This window comes from Doryrhamphus excisus, linkage group LG19 (genome assembly GCF_037039965.1).
Source record: "Doryrhamphus excisus strain RoL-2023G ecotype Guam linkage group LG19, RoL_Dexc_Guam_v1.1, whole genome shotgun sequence".
NCBI classification, from domain to species: Eukaryota; Metazoa; Chordata; class Actinopteri; order Syngnathiformes; family Syngnathidae; genus Doryrhamphus; species Doryrhamphus excisus.
In genome coordinates, this window is record NC_136375.1 from 13559172 (window position 1) to 13583957 (window position 24786).

Genomic DNA, 24786 nt, shown 5'->3' on the forward strand with positions numbered 1-24786 from the left:
ATATAACATCTACTCTGACTTATTTGGAATGGCAAGATTCCGAAAAACAGCCAAGCATTGCTGTCCGTATGCTCGGAAGCATGTGTTGGTTTGTGAGGTTTCTATTGAAAAGTGGACCCGTCGGGATATGCTGAACATTCCTGTGTATTTTTCCTCCTAGATCCGATGGACCAAGACAGCCGGAAGCGTGTCGGACCGCTTCCAGGACTCCAGCGTCTTCAACGAGACGTTGCACATCGCCAAAATCCTGAGAACCCAAGGGGGGCGCTACTACTGCAAAGCCGAGAACGGCCTGGGCTCCCCCGCCATCAAGTCCATCCGAGTGGACGTCTACTGTAAGTCCTGCTTTGTCTTTTCGGGCCGACTCCGCTCGGGGGGTTTGTGACGTTCTAAAACATTTTCTAAAGCTTTAAAGTGTGGCTGCTGCAGAATGCTAATTAGGCCGGGAGAACGGTTGATTATTCCAACGCATCCGTCCACCCTTTTGTACTCGCTGTCAACATCTGTGCCGCTTAGAAAGATGCTGTGTTTGTCAAAATGGAGAGTTAGTTATATCGCTTAATGGTTTTTGTGCAAAAGTATTGGGCCAGCACTATGTTGTATTGTTTTAGGGACCTTTGTGGGGACACATGCAGGTAGCAGGATTAGATACGGGGACTACGAGGACCAGGAGATTGTTGCTATTGTGATTCAGAATCAGAATCAGAAAAGGGTTTATTGCCAGGTATGATCAAACACATACTAGGAATTTGTTTTGGTATAGTAGGTGCAGACACATCTATTAAAAAAATACAAAATATACAGAATAACAGTATAAATATATGTACACAGTCTGTTTTTTGTTTGTTATTCCGGAAGTGCAGTCTGATTGTTTTTCCTAAAAGTCCAAACTGGGCGTTAATGTACCGCATATAGTGAAAGTGTCAAAGTGGCAGGATGAGGCAGAGGTGGGGTGTGAAGAGTGTCAGGTGGGGTTCCGGGCTGACAGCAGACGGGAAGAAACTGTTCTTGTGGCGTGAGGTTTTGGTCCTGATGGACCGCAGCCTCCTGCCAGAGGGGAGCGTCTCGAAGAGATTCCTTTGCTTCTTGCTGCAACATTTAGCATTTTTTAGCATACATGTACGATTGAATGGAGCAATTGTCGTCGTCTCGGTATAGTTCAAGTTCAAAAACACTTTATTTATCCCAGAGGGGCAATTTAAAGGACACAGAGAGAGCAGCATATGGAATGAAAATGTAGAAAGCAGACAAGGACAAGTAAAAGAGCAGACACTACTGAACACACACGTACTTAAAAGAATAAATACTAATTAAATAATTTTTAAAAGTATAACAAGCTAAAGGGAGGTTGTGCGAAATCTGGATAGGGAGGGGTCCAAGTTCAGAAGCCGGACTACTGTAGAGACAAAGGTAGCCCTCCTCCTTTGTGTTCTAAATCGTGGGCATCTTAGTCTCCGCGTGGGAAGGGTCCTGTAGAATCCTGTATGCAGTCCGGGTTATTTGCTGAGTCCGGTCCTGCAGTGAATAAAACCATGAAATGAATGAAAAGGTCAAAATGTTCTCAATAAAAGCATAATAGAAGGTCAGCTAAATTTTTTTTGTTCACTCCAAAGGAACTCAGCTTCCTCAACATGTACTGCCTCTGATGGCACTTCTCGAGGATCAGGAAACATCTACAACTTATCACTACTACCAGGAGAAGCAGACTATAGAGGGGCGGTAGGAGCTACCTGCTGTGGCCCAGCAAGGTGCACTGTATTCGGGCACACGCTCCGAGCAGCCGTAGCGCGTAAAAACCAGGTCTCGGGTACAGCGAGCACACAAACATTTTTTTCCAAGCGAGCCCAAGGGAAGTTCGGACAGGCTGTTAACGTCACAGACAGGATGAAAAAAGGAGCGCTTGATTTGCTCGCCTGCATGGGTAATCTCTTCTCATTTGAGCGTTTTTTTTTGACTGATCAGTTATCTGAGCTATTTTTAATGTTATCAAATTTATCAGTATGATGTCATAATTCCCTTGTAGCCCGATAATAATCCATCCAATAATATTTTCCTGAGTATTAGTCGCACTTTTAGCTGCTCCTGCGTTTTATACTTGGGTGTGATATAACTTGTGTACTATGGTTTAACACAGGGGTGGGCAAACTTTTTGACTCGCGGGCCGCATTGATAGGACAAAATTTACGGGGGGGGGGGGCAGACTATATATTTTACACGTAACAGTCCACCTGGTATTATTGTATCTGTAAAATTGTCAAGCAATCTGCTATTATTATTTATTATTTTATATTTATATTTAAATATTTTAAAAATAATAAAATATTATAATAATTACAATAAAATTAAAATAATAATTTTTATATTATTATTATGTAAAATATGCAAATATAACAATAATATTATATATAATTAATATAATAATTAGCATTAATATAATAATTATAATAATCATAATAGTTCTAATAATTATTATAATAATCTAATAATCTAATAATAATAATAATTATTATTATTATTATGTGCTTGTGTCCCTTTTTTCAGGAGCACTTTGTAAACAACAGACCATGTCAAAAAACGAAATTGATAAAACCATCAAAAGGTTGGCTCAGGCCATGATGCCAGGTTGTATGTTGAGTTTAAATGAAATACATTGGAAAGATTGGGCGGGCCGTATTCAAAGACTTGGCGGGCCGGATGTGGCCCGCGGGCCGTAGTTTGCCCACCCCTGGTTTAACATGTTTTGTAGTATGCAGTAAATGTGATTTATAGTTCAGTGAAGCTTATCTACACAATGCCTTTCTTTTATTATTATTAATATTATTTTTATTAATTAGAGACTGCACGGTAGTTGTGTGGTTAGCACGCAGACCTCACAGCTAGGAGACCAGGGTTCAATTCCACCCTCGGCCATCTCTCATTCCAAATACATGCTAGGTTAATTAGCGACTCCAAATGTACTGCCTCTGATGGCACTTCTTGAGGATCTCCTCTGTGTTGGATGAAAACCTCAGAAGGCCATCAAGGCCCCCCCCCGATGGTGGTCTATTCCCTGCTTTCTCTCAAAGTCATCCTGCAAGGAAGCTTTGATTCGTTGTGGAAAACGACTGAATTTGTTGCCAGATTTCAGCCACAAGAAGAAAAAAAAAAAAACGAAACCAAGAAGAAAAGACGCAGTAAAAGATGGCAAGCAGGTGAGGCTGGGGGGGTCCAAATGCAAGAAAAGCCACTTTCATTTGGGGTCTTAAAAGTCAACTTTTTAATCTCTGGCTGCGGCTTGTGTCGCTGCATGAAGGTCAGCCACTTATCCACATCCTTCCTCCTCCCCGCCTTCTTATCCTTGTACCTGCTTATTGGGAGCGACACGGGCGCAGGTCGCCGTGAGAAACTGGTTTAGAGCGCCTGGCGGAGGGGGCTTTGAGGAGCGAGAGCTGACAGCCGTTCTCCTTGGCCGCGCTAAGGAGTCCGGCGGTTGGGGAGGGGGGGGGGGTGTTGTGAGCAGATGCCGGAATGGGGACGGATGAGACGGCGTGAGGAAAGACCCGGGGATAATCAAAAGAGCGAGAGTTTTCCGCCGCCGGCTCCTTCTTCTTGCTGGCAGTTTGAGGTCACGTTCACGGCGCTCCAACACAAGTAAATAAAGCGGGAAAGCTCTAATTGCGCTCTCGGGCGACTTCTTGCCCGTGTATAGCATGTAATAGATGCAAAACACAACATGAATGATTCAAATGCATACAATGAGTGCAGCTGTTGTTTTAATGATGTCATTTCTAAACAGTAACCGGGATGGAAGCTATGACTTTTAATTAGGCTTTATGTTCATAAAATTGAGTTGCCAAGCGACAGCCTCAAAAGTTTCCGCATTTGGATACGGTTATCGGTACATTTTTAGATTCAGTGCATTTCCCGTCTAATATGACACACTCACATAGCACAATCAGAGTTGCGCAACACTTAGATATGTATTGTTTCTGCATGACGTCCTCGGTTAAATTGTAAATAAATGACATGAAACAAAAGAAAAGCATAAAAAAAACACTTATTCCATGTCAGGCTCAGTTCTTCCCTTCCTTCACTGCGTTGGACGCAGTATTCCGTGGGCATCCAGGGCTCGACAATAACGATGTACCGATACTGAAGTTAAAACAAAATTGGGGCAAGTGAATCCAATCAGTGATATTCCCGTCGGGCAAGTGCACTTTGGCATTCCATACTGCCAAGAGTTTTTTTTAAAGCGGTTCTTGTTGGGTGTTGGTAAAACACGGACTGCGTAATTCCGGTGGTAATTTGCAAACCAATCCTTGCAAATCTTGAAATGGACCAATCAAAATCGTTTATTTAGACCGCAGTCGTTTTTTGTCGGTTGTTCGCAATCAACCAATCAGCGATGGTTTGACTAGGAAAACATCCATCATGGCGTCCCTGCCAACATGGTCTAATTCTTCAACAACTTGTGAAGGAAAACACCAAAAAGTACCGAAACAAGTATTTTATTAGCGGCAATAGCAATATTGTGGAGTTTCTGTGTGGAGTTTGCATGAGTTTTCCCGTGCATGGGTGGGTTTTCTCCAGGTACTCCGGTTTCCTCCCACATTCCAAAAACATGCTAGGTTAATTGGCCACTCCAAATTGTCCATAGGTATGAATGTGAGTGTGAATGGTTGTTTGTCTATATGTGCCCTGTGATTGGCTGGCCACCAGTCCAGGGTGTACCCCGCCTCTCGCCCGAAGACAGCTGGGATAGGCTCCAGCACCCCCGCGACCCTCGTGAGGAAAAAGCGGTATGAATGAATGTTTGCTTAGGACTCGACAACTTCGGGGGAGTATCGTTCCTCCTCGGTCGATGAACTTCCTGAGCCTGCAAGCCTGCGAGCCCCCGCACCGCACTTAAGCCCCACTCAATCAGACAAACATGAGCTGTTGCTGCAAAATGCACCAAATTTAATGAAAATGCCCGAACCGGTTTGGCCTGTAGGGAGGAAAAAAGTCTTCAGTTTCCGATCGATGCGTTTTAAGAGTTGTGTTGGGGGAGGGGGCGGCTTGTTTTATTACCTTTGCCCGGGACCGTCCCCCACGGAGTGAACAAACAACGCAGGTGTCAGCAGGTATGAAGCGCTCTTGTCGGACTCGGCAGCTTTTATAAATGCGTTAGGGTCGGCCGTAAAGCTGCAATCAGCTCCTTGCGGCCCCGTCGGCCGCGGTTATCAGCGTAAACGATGGCTTCCTGTGTCATCTGCCGCTATCGGCCATCCATCTCGCCGTGGAAAATTCCTTTGATTGGATTGATGGTGAGTCAGGCTGGCAGTGGGCGCCTTTATGAAGCTGGCTTTCATCTAATAATAGGTGCATATATGAATAAAATCTGGAGTGTTTATTCCCCAAAATTGAAGTCCTGAAGCCTCAATTGAAGGTAGGAGCAGCGTGTCCGCCACAGGGATGTCTTGGATGGATTTACACCACTTGGTTCTGACTTTTTTGGGGGTAAACCCCACTGATTCAAAATCACATATGAACGATAACGAACGTTTCCAAGCATCAATTCCTGTTACTCTTAGGAATCCTGTCACAGCTTTTTTTCATCACTTAAGAAATTTTGAAAATTTGTAGTTGTAAGAAATTGTATTGTATCACATCTCAATTGGCCTGAATTGGATCTTATCTGATATGAAATCATAATTGTAGTGAACTGTATCATATTGCATTGAAATGACACTGAATCTCATCAGAAATCATGTGTCAATGTATCGTGATCGGAGGGATTGTATTGTTTTGAATCAGAATTGAATTTCATGGGGCGGCACGGCGGACGAGTGGTTAGCACGCAGACCTCACAGCTAGGAGACCAGGGTTCAATTCCACCCTCGGCCATCTCTGTGTGGAGTTTGCATGTTCTCCCCGTGCATGCGTGGGTTTTCTCCGGGTACTCCGGTTTCCTCCCACATTCCAAAAACATGCAAGTGTGACAAAAATGTGAGTGTGAATGGTTGTTTGTCTATATGTGCCCTGTGATTGGCTGGCCACCAGTCCAGGGTGTACCCCGCCTCTCGCCCGAAGACAGCTGGGATAGGCTCCAGCACCCCCCGCAACCCTTGTGAGGAAAAGCGGTAGAAAATGAATGAATTAATTAATTTCATGGGAGTGAATCGTATCACAGGCTGGATGACAAGAGGGTTCACTCTGCACCTGTTTTTGTTATTGGTTCTAGAATGGAATGAACGGAAATAGTGAAGCCTCATCTCGTGGGGGGCGGGGCTACAAGTGAGTTGTTGTCATGAAACAGCATACGCTAACGTTGATGAAGGAAGAGATGGTTTTTGAGGCGAATGCCGCAGCCGACAGTCCCGGTTTGGGAATATTTTGGTTTTAAACAGAATGAACAAGGTGAGCGCATGAACACCAACGACTGACACAAACACTTTTGTCAACTGGGAAAAAAATATATAGCTGGAGGTGCAGAAGTGTTTGGTCAGCAATGTAAGTATAAGCCAAAATGGTAATATGGTAATGGTAATGGTTTAATTTCATTTGAACATGCATCAGATTACAATTGAATGCATCACATAATCAGTTCACAGTTCCACATGTCCAAAAGGAGTAGGAAGAAGCAAAGCTTATTAAATCCTACCCCTCCATCTGGTACTTTTACAATCACTAACTGTTACATTTGTTCACTTCCTGCTTTCCTAATATAGTTTAACTTTTTTTTTTTTTTTTTTTTTTTTTATTTATTTATTTTTTTTTATTTTTATTTTTTTTTAATTTATTTTTTTTTATTTTTTTTTATTTTTATTTTTATTTAACTGATTTGGCATGACAAATTTAGAATCTGAAAAAAAATATAAAAAATATATTAAAATATTTTTATTTTTATTTAACTGATTTGGCATGACAAATTTAGAATCTGAAAATGACCACAATATTGGTAATAAAATTAAATAGTAATAAAATACATCATATGTAGGAATTTATTATTGATTGTGGTGAATAAGATTGTTACTTGTCACCTCCTGAAATCCTAAAATAATAACTAGAAAGATTAAAATAGAGGTAACCAATAAGCCATAAGGAATAATTACTGAGATACAGCTGACTTCAATCTTTCTAATATAATTTAAGTTTTTTTTAATTATTATTTTGTATTTTTATGTATTTTTTTGTCACATAAAAATAGTATGAAAAATGGAAATAAAAAATGGTGCGCGCTTACAGACAGTGCCGCTCGCTACATTGCAAAAGATGCAATGGTTATTTTTATATGGCATATATGACATGTACATTATACTACTATATACTGCTTGACTGAATTACACCTCATGAAAATGTAATTTTTTTTTATGATAATGTCAATTATTAAGGAAAATTTGTAGTATGACTGGGTAGAATCGTATCCGATCATAACTGGGATGAATGGCATGATATTAGATATGAATCACAGTGGTCAAATGAATAACGTAAACAGCCTGGCAGCAGTTAGAAAAGAGCCCCAGTTGAAGGTGTTGCTGATGGGTGGTCCGGCTTTAGCGCTAATTAAGACCAAAAAAAAAAAGCATCTAAAAATAGCATGTGTGCTGCAGAGGCCCATCAATTAGCTTCACCCCTGGGGGGACAACAGCATTTGCTCGTGCTGCTACTACCACGTAACAACGCCCGCACACATGCACACGCACGTGCACATGCACACACGTGTGTACAAGGCCGCACGCAAGGACGCTACTTTTTAAGATGTTCTTTCTAATTTCAATATTTGACGTCTTGTCGAAGCATTAACATAAAAAAGATGACAATGAATTTTGAATTGAGCAAAAAAGGCGTCCGTGAGGGAGTGACGCTGTCCACATTTCCCACACTAAAATGTCTTCATGTGTCTCCTGTGTAATAAAAGCGGCTATAGTAGTGGTAGGACGCTGTTATATATCTATTAAATGTCTATATCCCCCCCCGCCCCCCTTCCCAGGCATTATGGGTACGCTGGGTAGACTCCAGGGGAGTCTTATCGATTAGTGACTTCACTTTTGCAGGTACTGCGACGTGAGTTATGACCCGTGGAGGGAGGAAGTCATTGTTCACTCCCTCCTTTGGAGAGTATCCTGTCACATAGAGGATCTTTGACCGGTCTGTTTGCAGTGCACGGTTTCACAAGAAATACCGCAAGAAATAATCATTGGTAGATCCTTAAAAACAGCAAGAATATCTTTTATTATCAGATTTGCAGTAGGTCCCTAAAAACAGCATAGCTTTCCTGCTCTTTAACTGGTGTATTTGAATAGATTCTTAAAAACAGGGCCTCTTCTCCTATTGAGGATCTTTGACTAGCGTTTGCAGTATATTCTTAAAAACTGCAAAGCATTGTTCTGTAGAAGATCCTTGACTGGAGTTTTTGCTGTAAGTCCCTAAAAACATCATGGTACTCCTGTCATTTCTAGAATCAGAGTATTCCTGTCAAATAGAGGATCTTTGAGTAGCATTTGCAGTATATTCTTAAAAACAGCAAAGCATTGTTTGTAGAACATCATTGACTGGAGTTTTTGCTGTAAGTCCCTAAAAACAGCATGGCACTCCTGTCTTTTTATAAAATGAGAGTATTCCTGTCAAATAGATGATCTTTGTGTAGCGTTTGCAGTATGTTCTTAAAAACAGCAAAGCATTGTTATGTAGAAGATCCTTGACTGGAGTTTTTGCTGTAAGTCCCTAAAAACAGCATGGCACTCCTGTCTTTTTATAATCAGAGTACTCCTGTCAAATAGAGGATCTTTGTGTAGCGTTTGCAGTATATTCTTAAAAACTGCAAAGCATAGTTATGTTGAAAATCCTTGACTGGAGTTTTTGCTGTAAGTCCCTAAAACAGCATGGCACTCCTGTCTTTTTATAAAATGAGAGTATTCCTGTCAAATAGATGATCTTTGTGTAGCGTTTGCAGTATGTTCTTAAAAACAGCAAAGCATTGTTATGTAGAAGATCCTTGACTGGAGTTTTTGCTGTAAGTCCCTAAAAACAGCATGACACTCCTGTCATTTTATAATCAGAGTACTCCTGTCAAATAGAGGATCTTTGTGTAGCGTTTGCAGTATATTCTTAAAAACTGCAAAGCATAGTTATGTTCAAAATCCTTGACTGGAGTTTTTGCTGTATGTCCCTAAAACAGCATGGCACTCCTGTCTTTTTATAAAATGAGAGTATTCCTGTCAAATAGATGATCTTTGTGTAGCATTTGCAGTATATTAAAAACTGCAAAACATTGTTATGTAGAAGATCCTTGACTGGAGTTTTTGCTGTAAGTCCCTAAAAACAGCATGGCACTCCTGTCATTTCTATAATCAAAGTATCCCTGTCAAATAGAGGATCTTTGAGTAGCATTTACAGTATATTCTTAATAACAGCAAAGCATTGTTATGTAGAAAATCCTTGACTGGAGTTTTTGCTGTAAGTCCCTAAAAACAGCATGGCACTGCTGTCATTTCTATAAGCAGAGTATTCCTGTCAAATAGAGGATCTTTGAGTAGCATTTGCAGTATATTCTTAAAAACTGCAAAACATTGTTATGTAGAATATATATTATATATATATGTATATATTATTCCCATTACTGCATATAGAGGATCTTTGACTAGCGCTTTTGCTGTCGGTCCTCCAAAAGAGCAGAGCGCTCCTGTTCAATATTAGATCTTTGATTGGCTTCTTGGCCTTCATTTCTGACTTGATTGCTTTGTTCCTGACTCATTCCTGACAAGTTTCACAGGAGAAGAATAAACCGGACTGACTCGTAGATGAATAAATAACAGCCCAGCGCATTTGTAGTCCTTCCACGCCACAGAAAATGCTAATATAAACAAATCCAATAAAAGTAAAGCCAAGAAGCAGGAGTTAATCTCATTAGCATATTGGACACAAACACAGTCAATTATAAAAGGTAGCGAGAGGAGGTGAGGTCGGGCCAACGCTGTGATAAGTCCTTGAGAGACTAACGGCTAGTCGTGAACCGGCTTTAGCTCCATTAGGAACATCGGCAAACATTTCCCCACCGTAACGTAATGCGCTGATTCATTGCCCCCAACCCCACCCATCCCACGCCAAAAAAGGCCGGGATCACTCGGCGTCGTCGCAACTTGCCATTCATCACCGCCTTCTCATTTACATCCAAAAGCACTTAGCGGCCGACTCGCACGCGTCTGCTCTCCATATCTTATGAGATCTTCCTTCTGTGAAGACGCTGAATAAAACATCAGCCGCTATCATGGCATCGCGTCAGGCGTCCGTCATTCAGGGGCGGGGAAAAGACGCCACGCATGCACAGAGGAAGACTTTTGATTTAGTTTGCAAAAAGAGCGGCTTGCTGTGTGACGCGGCTCGGCAGATTCGGGTTCCTGCAAAAGCTGGATAAAAAGCAGGATGGGGCAGACTGAATTTAGACAAATAGATCCGTAGATAGACGCGCACATGCACTACAGCAACGCCTTTCGGGGAAAAAAATCTTCATTTTGCAACCAGCTAGGATGTGCACAAAGACATGGGAGCCATTTTTAACAAAGGACCGTTGATGATTTCATACTGAATTTTGGGCTGAAAATATCTACAAAGCTTTGAAACTCATAGCGTTAGCGACATAGGTCCATCAGCGTCATGATTGCTGACGACAATTCATTCATTTTCTAGCTTTTCCTCACGAGGGTCGCGGGGGTGCTGAAGCCTATCCCAGCCGTCTTCGGCTACTATTTACTATATTGGGTAACTATAGGGGTGTTATTTCATGTCTACAGGGCTCTAATAATGTGAAAACCCTTATTAAAACCTTTATATCTTGTTATGTGTACTATATTGGGTAACTATAGGGGTGTTATTTCATGTCTACGGGGCTCTAATAATGTGAAAACCTTCATTAAAACCTTTATATCTTGTTATGTGTACTATATTGGGTAACTATAGGGGTGTTATTTCATGTCTACAGGGCTCTAATAATGTGACATTTTTATTAAAACCTTTATATCTTGTTATGTGTACTATATTGGGTAACTATAGGGGTGTTATTTCATGTCTACGGGGCTCTAATAATGTGAAAACCTTTATTAAAACCTTTATATCTTATGTGTACTATATTGGGTAACTATAGGGGTGTTATTTCATGTCTACAGGGCTCTAATAATGTGAAAACCTTCATTAAAACCTTTATATCTTGTTATGTGTACTGTATTGGGTAACTATAGGGGTGTTATTTCATGTCTACAGGGCTCTAATAATGTGAAAACCTTTATTAAAACCTTTATATCTTGTTATGTGTACTATATTGGGTAACTATAGGGGTGTTATTTCATGTCTACAGGGCTCTAATAATGTGAAAACCTTTGTTAAAACCTTTATATCTTCTTATGTGTACTATATTGGGTAACTATAGGGGTGTTATTTCATGTCTACAGGGCTCTAATAATGTGAAAACCTTTATTAAAACCTTTATATCTTGTTATGTGTACTATATTGGGTAACTATAGGGGTGTTATTTCATGTCTACGGGGCTCTAATAATGTGAAAACCTTTATTAAAACCTTTATATCTTGTTATGTGTACTATATTGGGTAACTATAGGGGTGTTATTTCATGTCTACAGGGCTCTAATAATGTGAAAACCTTTATTAAAACCTTTATATCTTGTTATGTGTACTGTATTGGGTAACTATAGGGGTGTTATTTCATGTCTACAGGGCTCTAATAATGTGAAAACCTTTATTAAAACCTTTATATCTTGTTATGTGTACTGTATTGGGTAACTATAGGGGTGTTATTTCATGTCTACAGGGCTCTAATAATGTGAAAACCTTTATTAAAACCTTTATATCTTGTTATGTGTACTATATTGGGTAACTATAGGGGTGTTATTTCATGTCTACAGGGCTCTAATAATGTGAAAACCTTTATTAAAACCTTTATATCTTGTTATGTGTACTGTATTGGGTAACTATAGGGGTGTTATTTCATGTCTACAGGGCTCTAATAATGTGAAAACCTTTGTTAAAACCTTTATATCTTCTTATGTGTACTATATTGGGTAACTATAGGGGTGTTATTTCATGTCTACAGGGCTCTAATAATGTGAAAACCTTTATTAAAACCTTTATATCTTGTTATGTGTACTATATTGGGTAACTATAGGGGTGTTATTTCATGTCTACAGGGCTCTAATAATGTGAAAACCTTTATTAAAACCTTTATATCTTGTTATGTGTACTGTATTGGGTAACTATAGGGGTGTTATTTCATGTCTACAGGGCTCTAATAATGTGAAAACCTTTATTAAAACCTTTATATCTTGTTATGTGTACTATATTGGGTAACTATAGGGGTGTTATTTCATGTCTACAGGGCTCTAATAATGTGAAAACCTTTATTAAAACCTTTATATCTTGTTATGTGTACTATATTGGGTAACTATAGGGGTGTTATTTCATGTCTACGGGGCTCTAATAATGTGAAAACCTTCATTAAAACCTTTATATCTTGTTATGTGTACTATATTGGGTAACTATAGGGGTGTTATTTCATGTCTACAGGGCTCTAATAATGTGACATTTTTATTAAAACCTTTATATCTTGTTATGTGTACTATATTGGGTAACTATAGGGGTGTTATTTCATGTCTACAGGGCTCTAATAATGTGAAAACCTTTATTAAAACTTTTATATCTTGTTATGTGTACTGTATTGGGTAACTATAGGGGTGTTATTTCATGTCTACAGGGCTCTAATAATGTGAAAACCTTTATTAAAACCTTTATTTCCTGTTATGTGTACTGTATTGGGTAACTATAGGGGTGTTATTTCATGTCTACAGGGCTCTAATAATGTGAAAACCTTTATTAAAACCTTTATATCTTGTTATGTGTACTGTATTGGGTAACTATAGGGGTGTTATTTCATGTCTACAGGGCTCTAATAATGTGAAATTTTTATTAAAGCCTTTATATCTTGTTATGTGTACTATATTGGGTAACTATAGGGGTGTTATTTCATGTCTACAGGGCTCTAATGAGGGCTCTACAGGGCTGTGTCTTCGGGCGAGAGGCGGGGTACACCCTGGAATGGTGGCCAGCCAATCACAGGGCACATATAGACAAACAACCATTCACACTCACATTCATACCTATGGACAATTTGGAGTGGCTAATTAACCTAGCATGTTTTTGGAATGTGGGAGGAAACCGGAGTACCCGGAGAAAACCCACGCATGCACAGGGAGAACATGCAAACTCCACACAGAGATGGCCGAGGGTGGAATTGAACCCTGGTCTCCTAGCTGTGAGGTCTGCATTATAAGCATATGGAGCATTTTTGCCAAACTTTCAAGATGATGATCACACCGGGACGGAGAATGGAACCCGCAACCTTCATATGAGTAGAGATTTGAAGTGGTTCTTTCTACCATGTGCTGCTCAATGACACCCGCCCTGATGACAGTGGACAGTAACCTTGGCGAGTACAGGTGTGTGATGGCAGCGGGGGGGAAGTGGTAGAACTTGATGAATAATTCACAACATGGCGTCATGCGCTACCTCTACAGCTGCCAAGCAGCACCTGACGCCGGTGCGAGTATTTGGCCTTTACAGGCTGTGAATCTGGTTCTTGCTCTTGGATCGTCAGCCATGACGGCAATAATACTAATAAATACAATTCACTCAGTTACAAGCCATAAAGTTCCGTCCAATTAAAAGCTAATTAAAATCAGGGCACGTCGTTGTGTGTGCTAATAGAATGAAAGCCATGTTTACTACCAGACCAGCACGCTGACTGCTGATCAGTATCCTCGTGTCGTTCAGCTGCTTTTACACTGAAATAGGCACCCACGTCTTTGTACTCAACTGCAGAGAGTAGCAGGCATCTATTCATAGGAGGTTTTTATTTGTCCCAGTGCATGGTCTTAAAGCCAAGTCCCGAACAGATTATATTACCTTAACTTATATGACCTTATATGAATGTCATATCTGCATCTGGCACTGCCGCAGCAGAGCATCCTTGTCATATAGAAGATCTTTGACTCCCATTTTGGCAGTAAATTTGGAACAACAGCCGAGTGCTACTGTCACATAGAGGATCTTTGACTATTGTTATGGACTAGATCCTAAAAAAGTAGCGTTTTTGCAGTAGATTTTTCACAACAGCAGAGCACTCCTGTCATATAGAAGATCTTTGACTACCAATTTTGTCGTAGGTCCTGCTGTCACATAGAGGATCTTTGACTATTGTTATGGACTAGATCCTAAAAAAGTAGTGTTATTGCAGGAGATTTTTCATAACAGCAGAGCACTCCTGTTATATAGAAGATCTTTGGCTACCAATTTTGCATTAGGTCTTGCTGTCACATAGAGGATCTTTGACTATTGTTATGGACTAGATCCTAAAAAGATCTTTGGCTCCCAATTCTGTGGTTGGTCCTTAATGTCACATAGAGGATCTTTGAGCACGGTTTCTGCGGTTGGTCATTAATGTCACATAGAGGATCTTTGAGCGCGGTTTCTGCGTTTGGTCCTTAATGTCACATAGAGGATCTTTGAGCGCGGTCTCTGCGGTTGGTCCTTAATGTCACATAGAGGATCTTTGAGCGCGGTCTCTGCGGTTGGTCCTTAATGTCACATAGAGGATCTTTGAGCGCGGTTTCTGCGGTTGGTCATTAATGTCACATAGAGGATCTTTGAGCGCGGTTTCTGCGGTTGGTCCTTAATGTCACATAGAGGATCTTTGAGCGCGGTCTCTGCGGTTGGTCATTAATGTCACATAGAGGATCTTTGAGCACGGTTTCTGCGGTTGGTCCTTAATGTCACATAGAGGATCTTTGAGCACGGTCTCTGCGGTTGGTTCTTAATGTCACATAGAGGATCTTTGAGCACGGTTTCTGCGGTTGGTCCTTAATGTCACATAGAGGATCTTTGAGCACGGTCTCTGCGGTTGGTCCTTAATGTCACATAGAGGATCTTTGAGCACGGTCTCTGCGGTTGGTCCTTAATGTCAAATAGAGGATCTTTGAGCACGGTTTCTGCGGTTGGTCCTTAATGTCACATAGAGGATCTTTGAGCACGGTCTCTGCGGTTGGTCCTTAATGTCACATAGAGGATCTTTGAGCACGGTTTCTGCGGTTGGTCATTAATGTCACATAGAGGATCTTTGAGCACGGTTTCTGCGGTTGGTCCTTAATGTCAAATAGAGGATCTTTGAGCACGGTCTCTGCGGTTGGTCCTTAATGTCACATAGAGGATCTTTCAGCACGGTTTCTGCGGTTGGTTCTTAATGTCACATAGAGGATCTTTGAGCACGGTCTCTGCGGTTGGTCCTTAATGTCACATAGAGGATCTTTGAGCACGGTTTCTGCGGTTGGTCATTAATGTCACATAGAAGATCTTTGAGCGCGGTTTCTGCGGTTGGTCCTTAATGTCACATAGAGGATCTTTGAGCACGGTTTCTGCGGTTGGTCATTAATGTCACATAGAGGATCTTTGAGCACGGTTTCTGCGGTTGGTCCTTAATGTCACATAGAGGATCTTTGAGCACGGTTTCTGCGGTTGGTCCTTAATGTCACATAGAGGATCTTTGAGCACGGTTTCTGCGGTTGGTCATTAATGTCACATAGAGGATCTTTGAGCACGGTTTCTGCGGTTGGTCCTTAATGTCACATAGAGGATCTTTGAGCACGGTTTCTGCGGTTGGTCCTTAATGTCACATAGAGGATCTTTGAGCGTGGTTTCTGCGGTTGGTCCTTAATGTCACATAGAGGATCTTTCAGCACGGTTTCTGCGGTTGGTTCTTAATGTCACATAGAGGATCTTTGAGCACGGTTTCTGCGGTTGGTTCTTAATGTCACATAGAGGATCTTTGAGCACGGTTTCTGCGGTTGGTTCTTAATGTCACATCGAGGATCTTTGAGCACGGTTTCTGCGGTTGGTTCTTAATGTCACATAGAGGATCTTTGAGCGCGGTTTCTGCGATTGGTCCTTAATGTCACATAGAGGATCTTTGAGCACGGTTTCTTTGGTTGGTCATTAATGTCACATAGAGGATCTTTGAGCACGGTTTCTGCAGTTGGTCCTTAATGTCACATAGAGGATCTTTGAGCACGGTTTCTGCAGTTGGTCCTTAATGTCACATAGAGGATCTTTGAGCGCGGTTTCTGCAGTTGGTTCTTAATGCCACATAGAGGATCTTTGAGCACGGTTTCTGCGGTTGGTCCTTAATGCCACATAGAGGATCTTTGCAGTCGATTCTCAACAACAGCACTGCTCTCTGCTCTCAGAACGCCATATTTCCAAGCGCCATGTCCCAGATAGAGGTTCCGCCCGTCCCCCTCTCCAACCCCAATACATCCATCCATCCATTCCCAGCAGAAATAGATGCAGCTCGCGGGGTATTATTGCGGAGACAGAGGTCAGTGTTGCCGAGCGATGGCGAGATGGAAGGAAACGCGTCACAAGACGCGCGTTTCAGCCTGCAAATTAGCGTTGGATTCATGTACTCCATCAGCAGGCCAATGGAAGCCATATATGACTAATAGCAGCTTATTAGCCTCTTGACCGGCATGCATGGAATACGTTACAGCACACACACGTGGCGAAATCACAGTACGTGGCGTTCTCTTAAATGGCACTCAGTTGAGCCCTCATGCATGATGTACCGGACCAAACAGTCCATGTGACGCCGCTCGTCATCTTTTGTTTCATTTACCGGCTGCCCGCCTCCGCCGTGCATGAGCATTCGTCATTTAATCCCGACGCCTTGCTTTGAAAGCAGCAGAATGTAAAGTACTTTGTAACACAGCGGCGGGATGGAATACAAGAGAGAGCACTCTGTCACCGCTTCCTGTTTATCTCCAAAGTGTCGCTGTAGCACCTTTTCTCTTTGGATTTGCTTCCACCGGCGCCCCAGGCTCGAGTCCTTCAGCGGGCCATTTGCTCTGCTACTGGCCCCGCCAAGGAAAATAGTCACCCTACCGACCCCCACAGTGTCCATTGCTACAATTCGAAGCTATTCAACATCCTCTCGGCACTTCTTCTTCTACGCTAATGTGGCAAGTAAGTCAACCAACAAAGTGTGGTAAACTCCTAGTCGGCCATTTTGGCTCAAATATCCTTTAGGTTAGGCAAAAGTGATTGTTTATTCATGTTTTAACAATAATATGAGTTTGATGAGTGAATGGTTTGTTTATATGTGCCCTGTGATTGGCTGGCCACCAGTCCAGGGTGTACCCCGCCTCTCGCACGAAGACAGCTGGGATAGGCTCCAGCATCCCTCGTGAGGATAAGCGGTAAAAAATGAATGAATGAGTTTGATGAGTGAATGGTTGTTTGTTCATATGTGCCCTGTGATTGGCTGGCGACCAGTCCAGGGTGTACCCCGCCTCTCGCCCAAAGACAGCTGGGATAGGCTCCAGCACCCCCCGCGAACCTCGTGAGGAAAAGCGGTAAAAAATGAATGAATGAATGAGTTTGATGAGTGATTGGTTATTTGTTTATATGTGCCCTGTGATTGGCTGGCCACCAGTCCAGGGGGTACCCTGCCTCTCGCCTGAAGACAGCTGGGATAGGCTCCAGCACCCCTGTGACCCTCGTGAGGATAAGCGGTAGAAAATGAATGAATGAATGGTTGTTTGTTTATATGTGCCCTGTGATTGGCTGGCGACCAGTCCAGGGTGTACCCCACCTCTCGCCCGAAGACAGCTGGGATAGGCTCCAGCACCCCCGTGACCCTCGTGAGGAAAAGCGGTAGAAAATGAATGAATGAATGAATGAATGAGTTTGATGAGTGATTGGTTATTTGTTTATATGTGCCCTGTGATTGGCTGGCCACCAGTCCAGGGGGTACCCTGCCTCTCGCCTGAAGACAGCTGGGATAGGCTCCAGCACCCCCGCGAACCTCGTGAGGAAAAGCGGTAGAAAATGAATGAATGAATGGTTATTTGTTTATATGTGCCCTGTAATTGGCTGGCGACCAGTCCAGGATGTACCCCGCCTCTCGTCCGAAGACAACTGGGATAGGCTCCAGCATCCCCTGTGACCCTCATGAGGATAAGCGATAAAAAATGAATAATTGAATGAGTTTGATGAGTGAATGGTTGTTTGTTCATATGTGCCCTGTGATTGGCTGGCGACCAGTCCAGGGTGTACCCCGTCTCTCGCCCAAAGACAGCTGGGATAGGCTCCAGCACCCCCCGCGAACCTCGTTCGGAAAAGCGGTAGAAAATGAATGAATGAATGGTTATTTGTTTATATGTGCCCTGTAATTGGCTGGCGACCAGTCCAGGGTGTACCCCGCCTCTCGCCCAAAGACAGCTGGGATAGGCTCCAGCACCCCACGTGACCCTTGTGAGGATAAGCGGTAGAAAATGAATGAGTTTGATGAGTGAATGGTTGTTTGTCTATATGTGCCCTGTGATTGGCTGGCCACCAGTCCAGGGTGTACCCCGTCTCTTGCCCAAAGACAGCTGGGATAGGCTCCAGCACCCCCGTGACCCTTGTGAGGATAAGCGGTAGAAAATGAATGAATGAATGAGTTTGATGATGTGCTTTGTCTTCAGTGAAGATGCTAACCTAGCATGATGTTGCTGTGAGTCTAATGTTAGCATTGTCGCTAAGCTAGTGCCGCTAAGGTGTGTCCTCCCGGCCCTCTCCCTAATGGTACGTTGTCTATGTGATGTATGACATCTATTACGTAGTACGAGGGCAGAGTGTGTATGTAAGAAGTGGATAAAGTGCACCGCTATTAGCATTCAAGCGACAGACACAACACGGCGTCTTCCCACTAGGCTTCAGTGGGGACTTAATGGGTTCCCACTGAAGTGCATCGCCACTGAAGTGTACCCACTTATGCGATACACGGTGATCAGACATGGACTCTGTTGTTGGATGTCCGTGTACAGGCGGCTTTCTTCACTCCACGGGAACGGCCGTCCATGATTGACAGTCTGAGAGAAGGAAAGACATCAAAGCTGAGGAGAAAGTGGCCAAATGTTGCGTTAGATGAACACCCGAGAGACTCCAGGAAGAAGAAGGAGGGGGGGGTGGTTGCTTTTGTGCAGGTATCTGAGGTAGGCGGGGTGGGGGTGGGGTTGATACGGTACATGAAAGGAAGGTTTGATGTGATAATGAAGCATCTTCTTTAAGTCTTTTATGCTAACTTTCTTTTTGTGCCTATTTGTCCGGCAAACGCCGCCATGAGCGCGTAAAGCACAAACATGGTGTCTGTCTGAAGGGCTGGTCCGTGCACGCCTCCTTAATGAATCAGTGCATGCACTTAAAAGCTATCTGCTTCCCGACAAACCGCACTGCCATCACTCCCTCTTGCCTGCCCCCCCATCCCCCTCCCATCCCTCTCAAAGGTAATTGCTCTTACCTGAGACACTGTAATGGATGCTGGATGAGGTATTGACCACCGCTAGATTTTGATTAAGGGGCTGCAGTGCAGAACGTGTCTTTAATGAAACGCAGGAATCAGCATTCTTTGCCTGCTGCATGACACCCCACCCTTGGTACGCCGCTCAAATGGGGTTGGGGGCACCATAAGGCGTTTATAATTGTTTACAATCGCTATTCATTGGCTTTCTGATGGCTGAGAGTAACCACTAAGGCTCAGGTGGCAAAAGTGCGGCCCGAGGGGCCTTTGCGTCCCGCAGCTTGATTTTCATATTGGCCACTTCGGCTGGAGCCTATCCCAGCTGTCTATCTACTATATTGGGTAACTTTAGGGGTGTTATTTCATGTCTACAGGGCTCTAATAATGTGAAAACCTTTATTAAAACCTTTATATCTTGTTATGTGTACTATATTGGGTAACTATAGGGGTGTTATTTCATGTCTACAGGGCTCTAATAATGTGAAAACCTTTATTAAAACCTTTATATCTTGTTATGTGTACTATATTGGGTAACTATAGGGGTGTTATTTCATGTCTATAGGGCTCTAATAATGTGAAAACCTTTATTAAAACCTTTATATCTTGTTATGTGTACTATATTGGGTAACTATAGGGGTGTTATTTCATGTCTACAGGGCTCTAATAATGTGAAAACCTTTATTAAAACCTTTATATCTTGTTATGTGTACTATATTGGGTAACTATAGGGGTGTTATTTCATGTCTACGGGGCTCTAATAATGTGAAAACCTTTATATCTTGTTATGTGTACTATATTGGGTAACTATAGGGGTGTTATTTTATGTCTACAGGGCTCTAAATATGTGAAAACCTTTATTAAAACCTTTATATCTTGTTATGTGTACTATATTGGGTAACTATAGGGGTGTTATTTCATGTCTACAGGGCTCTAATAATGTGAAAACCTTTATTAAAACCTTTATATCTTGTTATGTGTACTATATTGGGTAACTATAGGGGTGTTATTTCATGTCTACAGGGCTCTAATAATGTGAAAACCTTCATTAAAACCTTTATATCTTGTTATGTGTACTATATTGGGTAACTATAGGGGTGTTATTTCATGTCTACAGGGCTCTAATAATGTGAAAACCTTCATTAAAACCTTTATATCTTGTTATGTGTACTATATTGGGTAACTATAGGGGTGTTATTTCGTGTCTACAGGGCTCTAATAATGTGAAAACCTTCATTAAAACCTTTATATCTTGTTATGTGTACTATATTGGGTAACTATAGGGGTGTTATTTCATGTCTACAGGGCTCTAATAATGTGAAAACCTTTATTAAAACCTTTATATCTTGTTATGTGTACTATATTGGGTAACTATAGGGGTGTTATTTCATGTCTACGGGGCTCTAATAATGTGAAAACCTTTATATCTTGTTATGTGTACTATATTGGGTAACTATAGGGGTGTTATTTCATGTCTACAGGGCTCTAAATATGTGAAAACCTTTATTAAAACCTTTATATCTTGTTATGTGTACTATATTGGGTAACTATAGGGGTGTTATTTCATGTCTACAGGGCTCTAATAATGTGAAAACCTTTATTAAAACCTTTATATCTTGTTATGTGTACTATATTGGGTACCTATAGGGGTGTTATTTCATGTCTACAGGGCTCTAATAATGTGAAAACCTTTATTAAAACCTTTATATCTTGTTATGTGTACTATATTGGGTAACTATAGGGGTGTTATTTCATGTCTGCAGGGCTCTAATGTGAAAACCTTTATTAAAACCTTTATATCTTGTTATGTGTACTATATTGGGTAACTATAGGGGTGTTATTTCATGTCTACAGGGCTCTAATAATGTGAAAACCTTTATTAAAACCTTTATATCTTGTTATGTGTACTATATTGGGTAACTATAGGGGTGTTATTTCATGTCTACAGGGCTCTAATAATGTGAAAACCTTTATTAAAACCTTTATATCTTATGTGTACTATATTGGGTAACTATAGGGGTGTTATTTCATGTCTACAGGGCTCTAATGAGGGCTCTACAGGGCTGTGTCTTCGGGCGAGAGGCGGGGCACACCCTGGACTGGTCGCCAGCCAATCACAGGGCATATATAGACAAACAACCATTCACACTCACATTCATACCTATGGACAATTTGGAGTGGCTAATTAACCTAGCATGTTTTTGGAATGTGGGAGGAAACCGGAGTACCCGGAGAAAACCCACGCATGCACGGGGAGAACATGCAAACTCCACACAGAGATGGCCGAGGGTGGAATCGAACCCTGGTCCTCCTAGCTGTGAGGTCTGCGCGCTAACCACTAGACCACCGTGCCGCCCTCCTGCACATCATTTGGAATATAATTCAATCCTTTTGTGTCATTTTGTTAATATAAAGTCTTCATGATACCAAAAAAATATGGAAAAGTGACACTGACATCTACGGAATAAACGACGAGTGATCACAGATGGTGGCTCGTTTAGCTCTGGTATGAAACCCCAACCTGTACTTCCTGAAAGCGAGATAGGCAATAGAGACGAGTGACGGCAAGCAGTCGCACAACACATCCATGAACACGTGCAAAGGAAGCCATATATTCCCAACAATAACAAGATGGACTAATATTGTGTTGCGAGGCGTGTGATGTTTTACTGGCAGTGATAGACACTGACAGCTATCAGCTTGCTCTCCGCACACTGAAGACGAGAGACAGCGATTGTCGTTTAGCAAGCAATTTGGCATGAAAGCCATATCATGATTCCAAGATTCATCGTGATCAACGACGACCCTTTGGATTTATTGCTGCACGCTACCACGGATTAGCACATTTGCCGCCTAGCTCGCACGTCGGAACAAGCCAGATAGGAATGGGCGCTGCTTTAGCCGCCATGAGCGCTAGGCTGGCTGCTACGGAGAATCTTATCAGAGAAATGTAGACGGACTTTCTGCCACTTGTTGGCATGGAAGCTTTTCATTGTTCAAACAAAACTCACAGAGCATATTAGATTTATCTGACAGTGGGATTGCTAAATTGGTAATGGTAATGGTAATGGTTTTATTTCAGTTGAACATGCATCAGATTGCCATTGAATGCATCACATAATCAGTTCACAGTTCCACATGTCCAAAAGGAGTAGGAAGAAGCAAAGCTTATTAAATTCTACCCCTCCATCTGGTACTTTTACAATCACTAACTGTTACATTTGTTCACTTCCTGCTTTCCTAATATAGTTTAAGGTTTTTTTATTATATATGATTATATATATTACTTTCTAATATAGTTATTTTTATTATTTTTATTATTTTTTCTTTATTTTAATTTAATTTTTTATTTTATTTTTTATTTTTTGTCACGTACCAAAATAGGAGGTGACATGAGCATCCAATGCCATAATGGGTACCATAGTAAGTGTCAATATAGTGATATATATAGCACATCATGACTGGTTCAAGTTATAGTTATAGTTAAATTGGCAGAGAAGTGGACCGGAATGCCATAATTGGGAAGTAGAAATTGCTTTCCGGTTCTGACACCACTAGCTCCGCCTCCTCCAGACACGACAGAAGTGAGGAAAATTGAAAAATGAACACATTTCAAGATTTGAGTAAACAGAGACAGGAAATATGCCTGTCGATGTTCTTTTTTATGGCGGGAATACGATGAGTACTTCATGAGTAGTCATGAGTACTTTCGCCCACGCTTCCTCAGTTCCGTAACGTGTTTCTGTTAAGTACCTCCTGTCATCATGCGTTTATCTTTAGTTAGTACTTCAGCCTGGCTCCCATCTCGCTTCAGGAAAAACTGTCAAAATGGTCTCAAACATTTGAATCAGTGCAAAGCAAATAAACAGCTGTGGCTGTGGGAAACCTCCCGATGGAGTTTTGCTAACTGACTCCACAACGTGGCTGTATCTGCGCCATCAGTGGTCGGCATCCAGCAGGGCTATTCATGCTAGTTGAGCAGTTTTCTGTTACAACAAGTACGTTTTGTTTCTGCTTTCTCATGCACTCCAAATCATTATGTATGTAAAAAAAAAAAATTGGTAAGTTTTAACATTGCTCTTTCCAAGTATCACCCGTTTTGTGCTAAAGGCGAAGAGGAAAGCATATACAGTGGTGCCTTGGTTAAAGGCAGGAATCTGCTCCAGAACCAAAACGGACTCTAACCAAAGTACATTTTCCCATAGAAAATCATATAAATCCACTTAATTTGTTCCAGACACATAAAAATGTTAACACAAAACACATTTTACAGACAACAATTCCAGTTCGACGTACAAAAAATGATGCAAAACTAATGAGAAATAAGAAAACAAATGTCCAACTGATCATTTAATGTCACTTTTAGCTAGCTTTGTCGGGGAAAACCTGCAATGAAGAACCCTAACCCTTGTCTTTGTCATCTGGGCTTTTCATCAGACCTGGACGACCCGGTGGTGACGGTGCACCAGAGTATCGGGGAGGCCAAAGAACAGTTCTACTACGAGAGAACGGTGTTCCTGCGCTGCGTGGCCAACTCCAACCCGCCCGTGCGTTACAGCTGGCATCGCGGCCGTGAGGTCCTGACGCAGGGCTCCGACAAGGGCGTGGAGATCTACGAGCCCTTTTTCACACAGGTAAGACAGACAGACAGACGTGGGATGAGCGCTTACGTATATGTGGGCTGTAGATACAACTTTAGCACGGGTCGTCTGCGATATTTGGATTTCCTTTCCTTTATGGCTTCCATAATAATAACATTCATTCATTCATTCATTTTCTGCCGCTTTTACTCATGAGGGTCGCGGGGCTGCTGGAGCCTATCCCAGCTGTCTTCGGGCGAGAGGCGGGGTACACCCTGGACTGGTGGCCAGCCAATCACAGGGCACATAATAATACCAAGGAAGTAATACACCGCATTTATCTCGCTCTTTTCTAAGCACTCAAAGCACATCAAGTATCACAAAATAGATCATTATTGGTAATGAATTAATGATAATCCATAAATTGTCATTTATCATTGAATTTATGATGGAGTTATACTGAATAAAAACATATTATTCACGCAATGTATTATTTTTTGGATGTATTTTGTTATTTATGATAATATTAAATTCAGTTATAAATGTATTATGTAGGATGGGGTAGGATTTATTATGTATTATATTATGTGGGCGGCATGGCGGTCGAGTGTTTAGCGCGCAGACCTCACAGCTAGGAGACCAAGGTTCAATTCCACGCTTAACCCTCGGCCATCTCTGTGTGGAGTTTGCATGTCCTCCCACATTCCAAAAACATGCTAGGTTAATTGGCCACTCCAAATTGTCCATAGGTATGAATGTGAGTGTGAATGGTTGTTTGTCTATATGTGCCCTGTGATTGGCTGGCCACCAGTCCAGGGTGTACCCCGCCTCTCGCCCGAAGACAGCTGGGATAGGC

The 24786-nt window shown here is 41.9% G+C and overlaps 1 protein-coding gene across 4 annotated transcripts in view; it reads left to right on the forward strand.

Annotated features, from left to right (window-relative positions):
- The window catches only part of LOC131107463 (MAM domain-containing glycosylphosphatidylinositol anchor protein 2), a 165416-nt gene that overhangs the window by 64485 nt on the left and 76145 nt on the right, over nt 1-24786 (forward strand). For 2 of the 4 annotated variants that reach the window (XM_058057536.2, XM_058057538.2), the window contains exons 4-5: nt 161-335; nt 23788-23984. In XM_058057536.2, coding sequence (XP_057913519.2) covers nt 161-335; nt 23788-23984 — 372 coding nt within the window. The remainder of the gene's footprint in view (nt 1-160; nt 336-23787; nt 23985-24786) is intronic. The other 2 variants (XM_058057535.2, XM_058057537.2) reach the window with 1 other exon arrangement.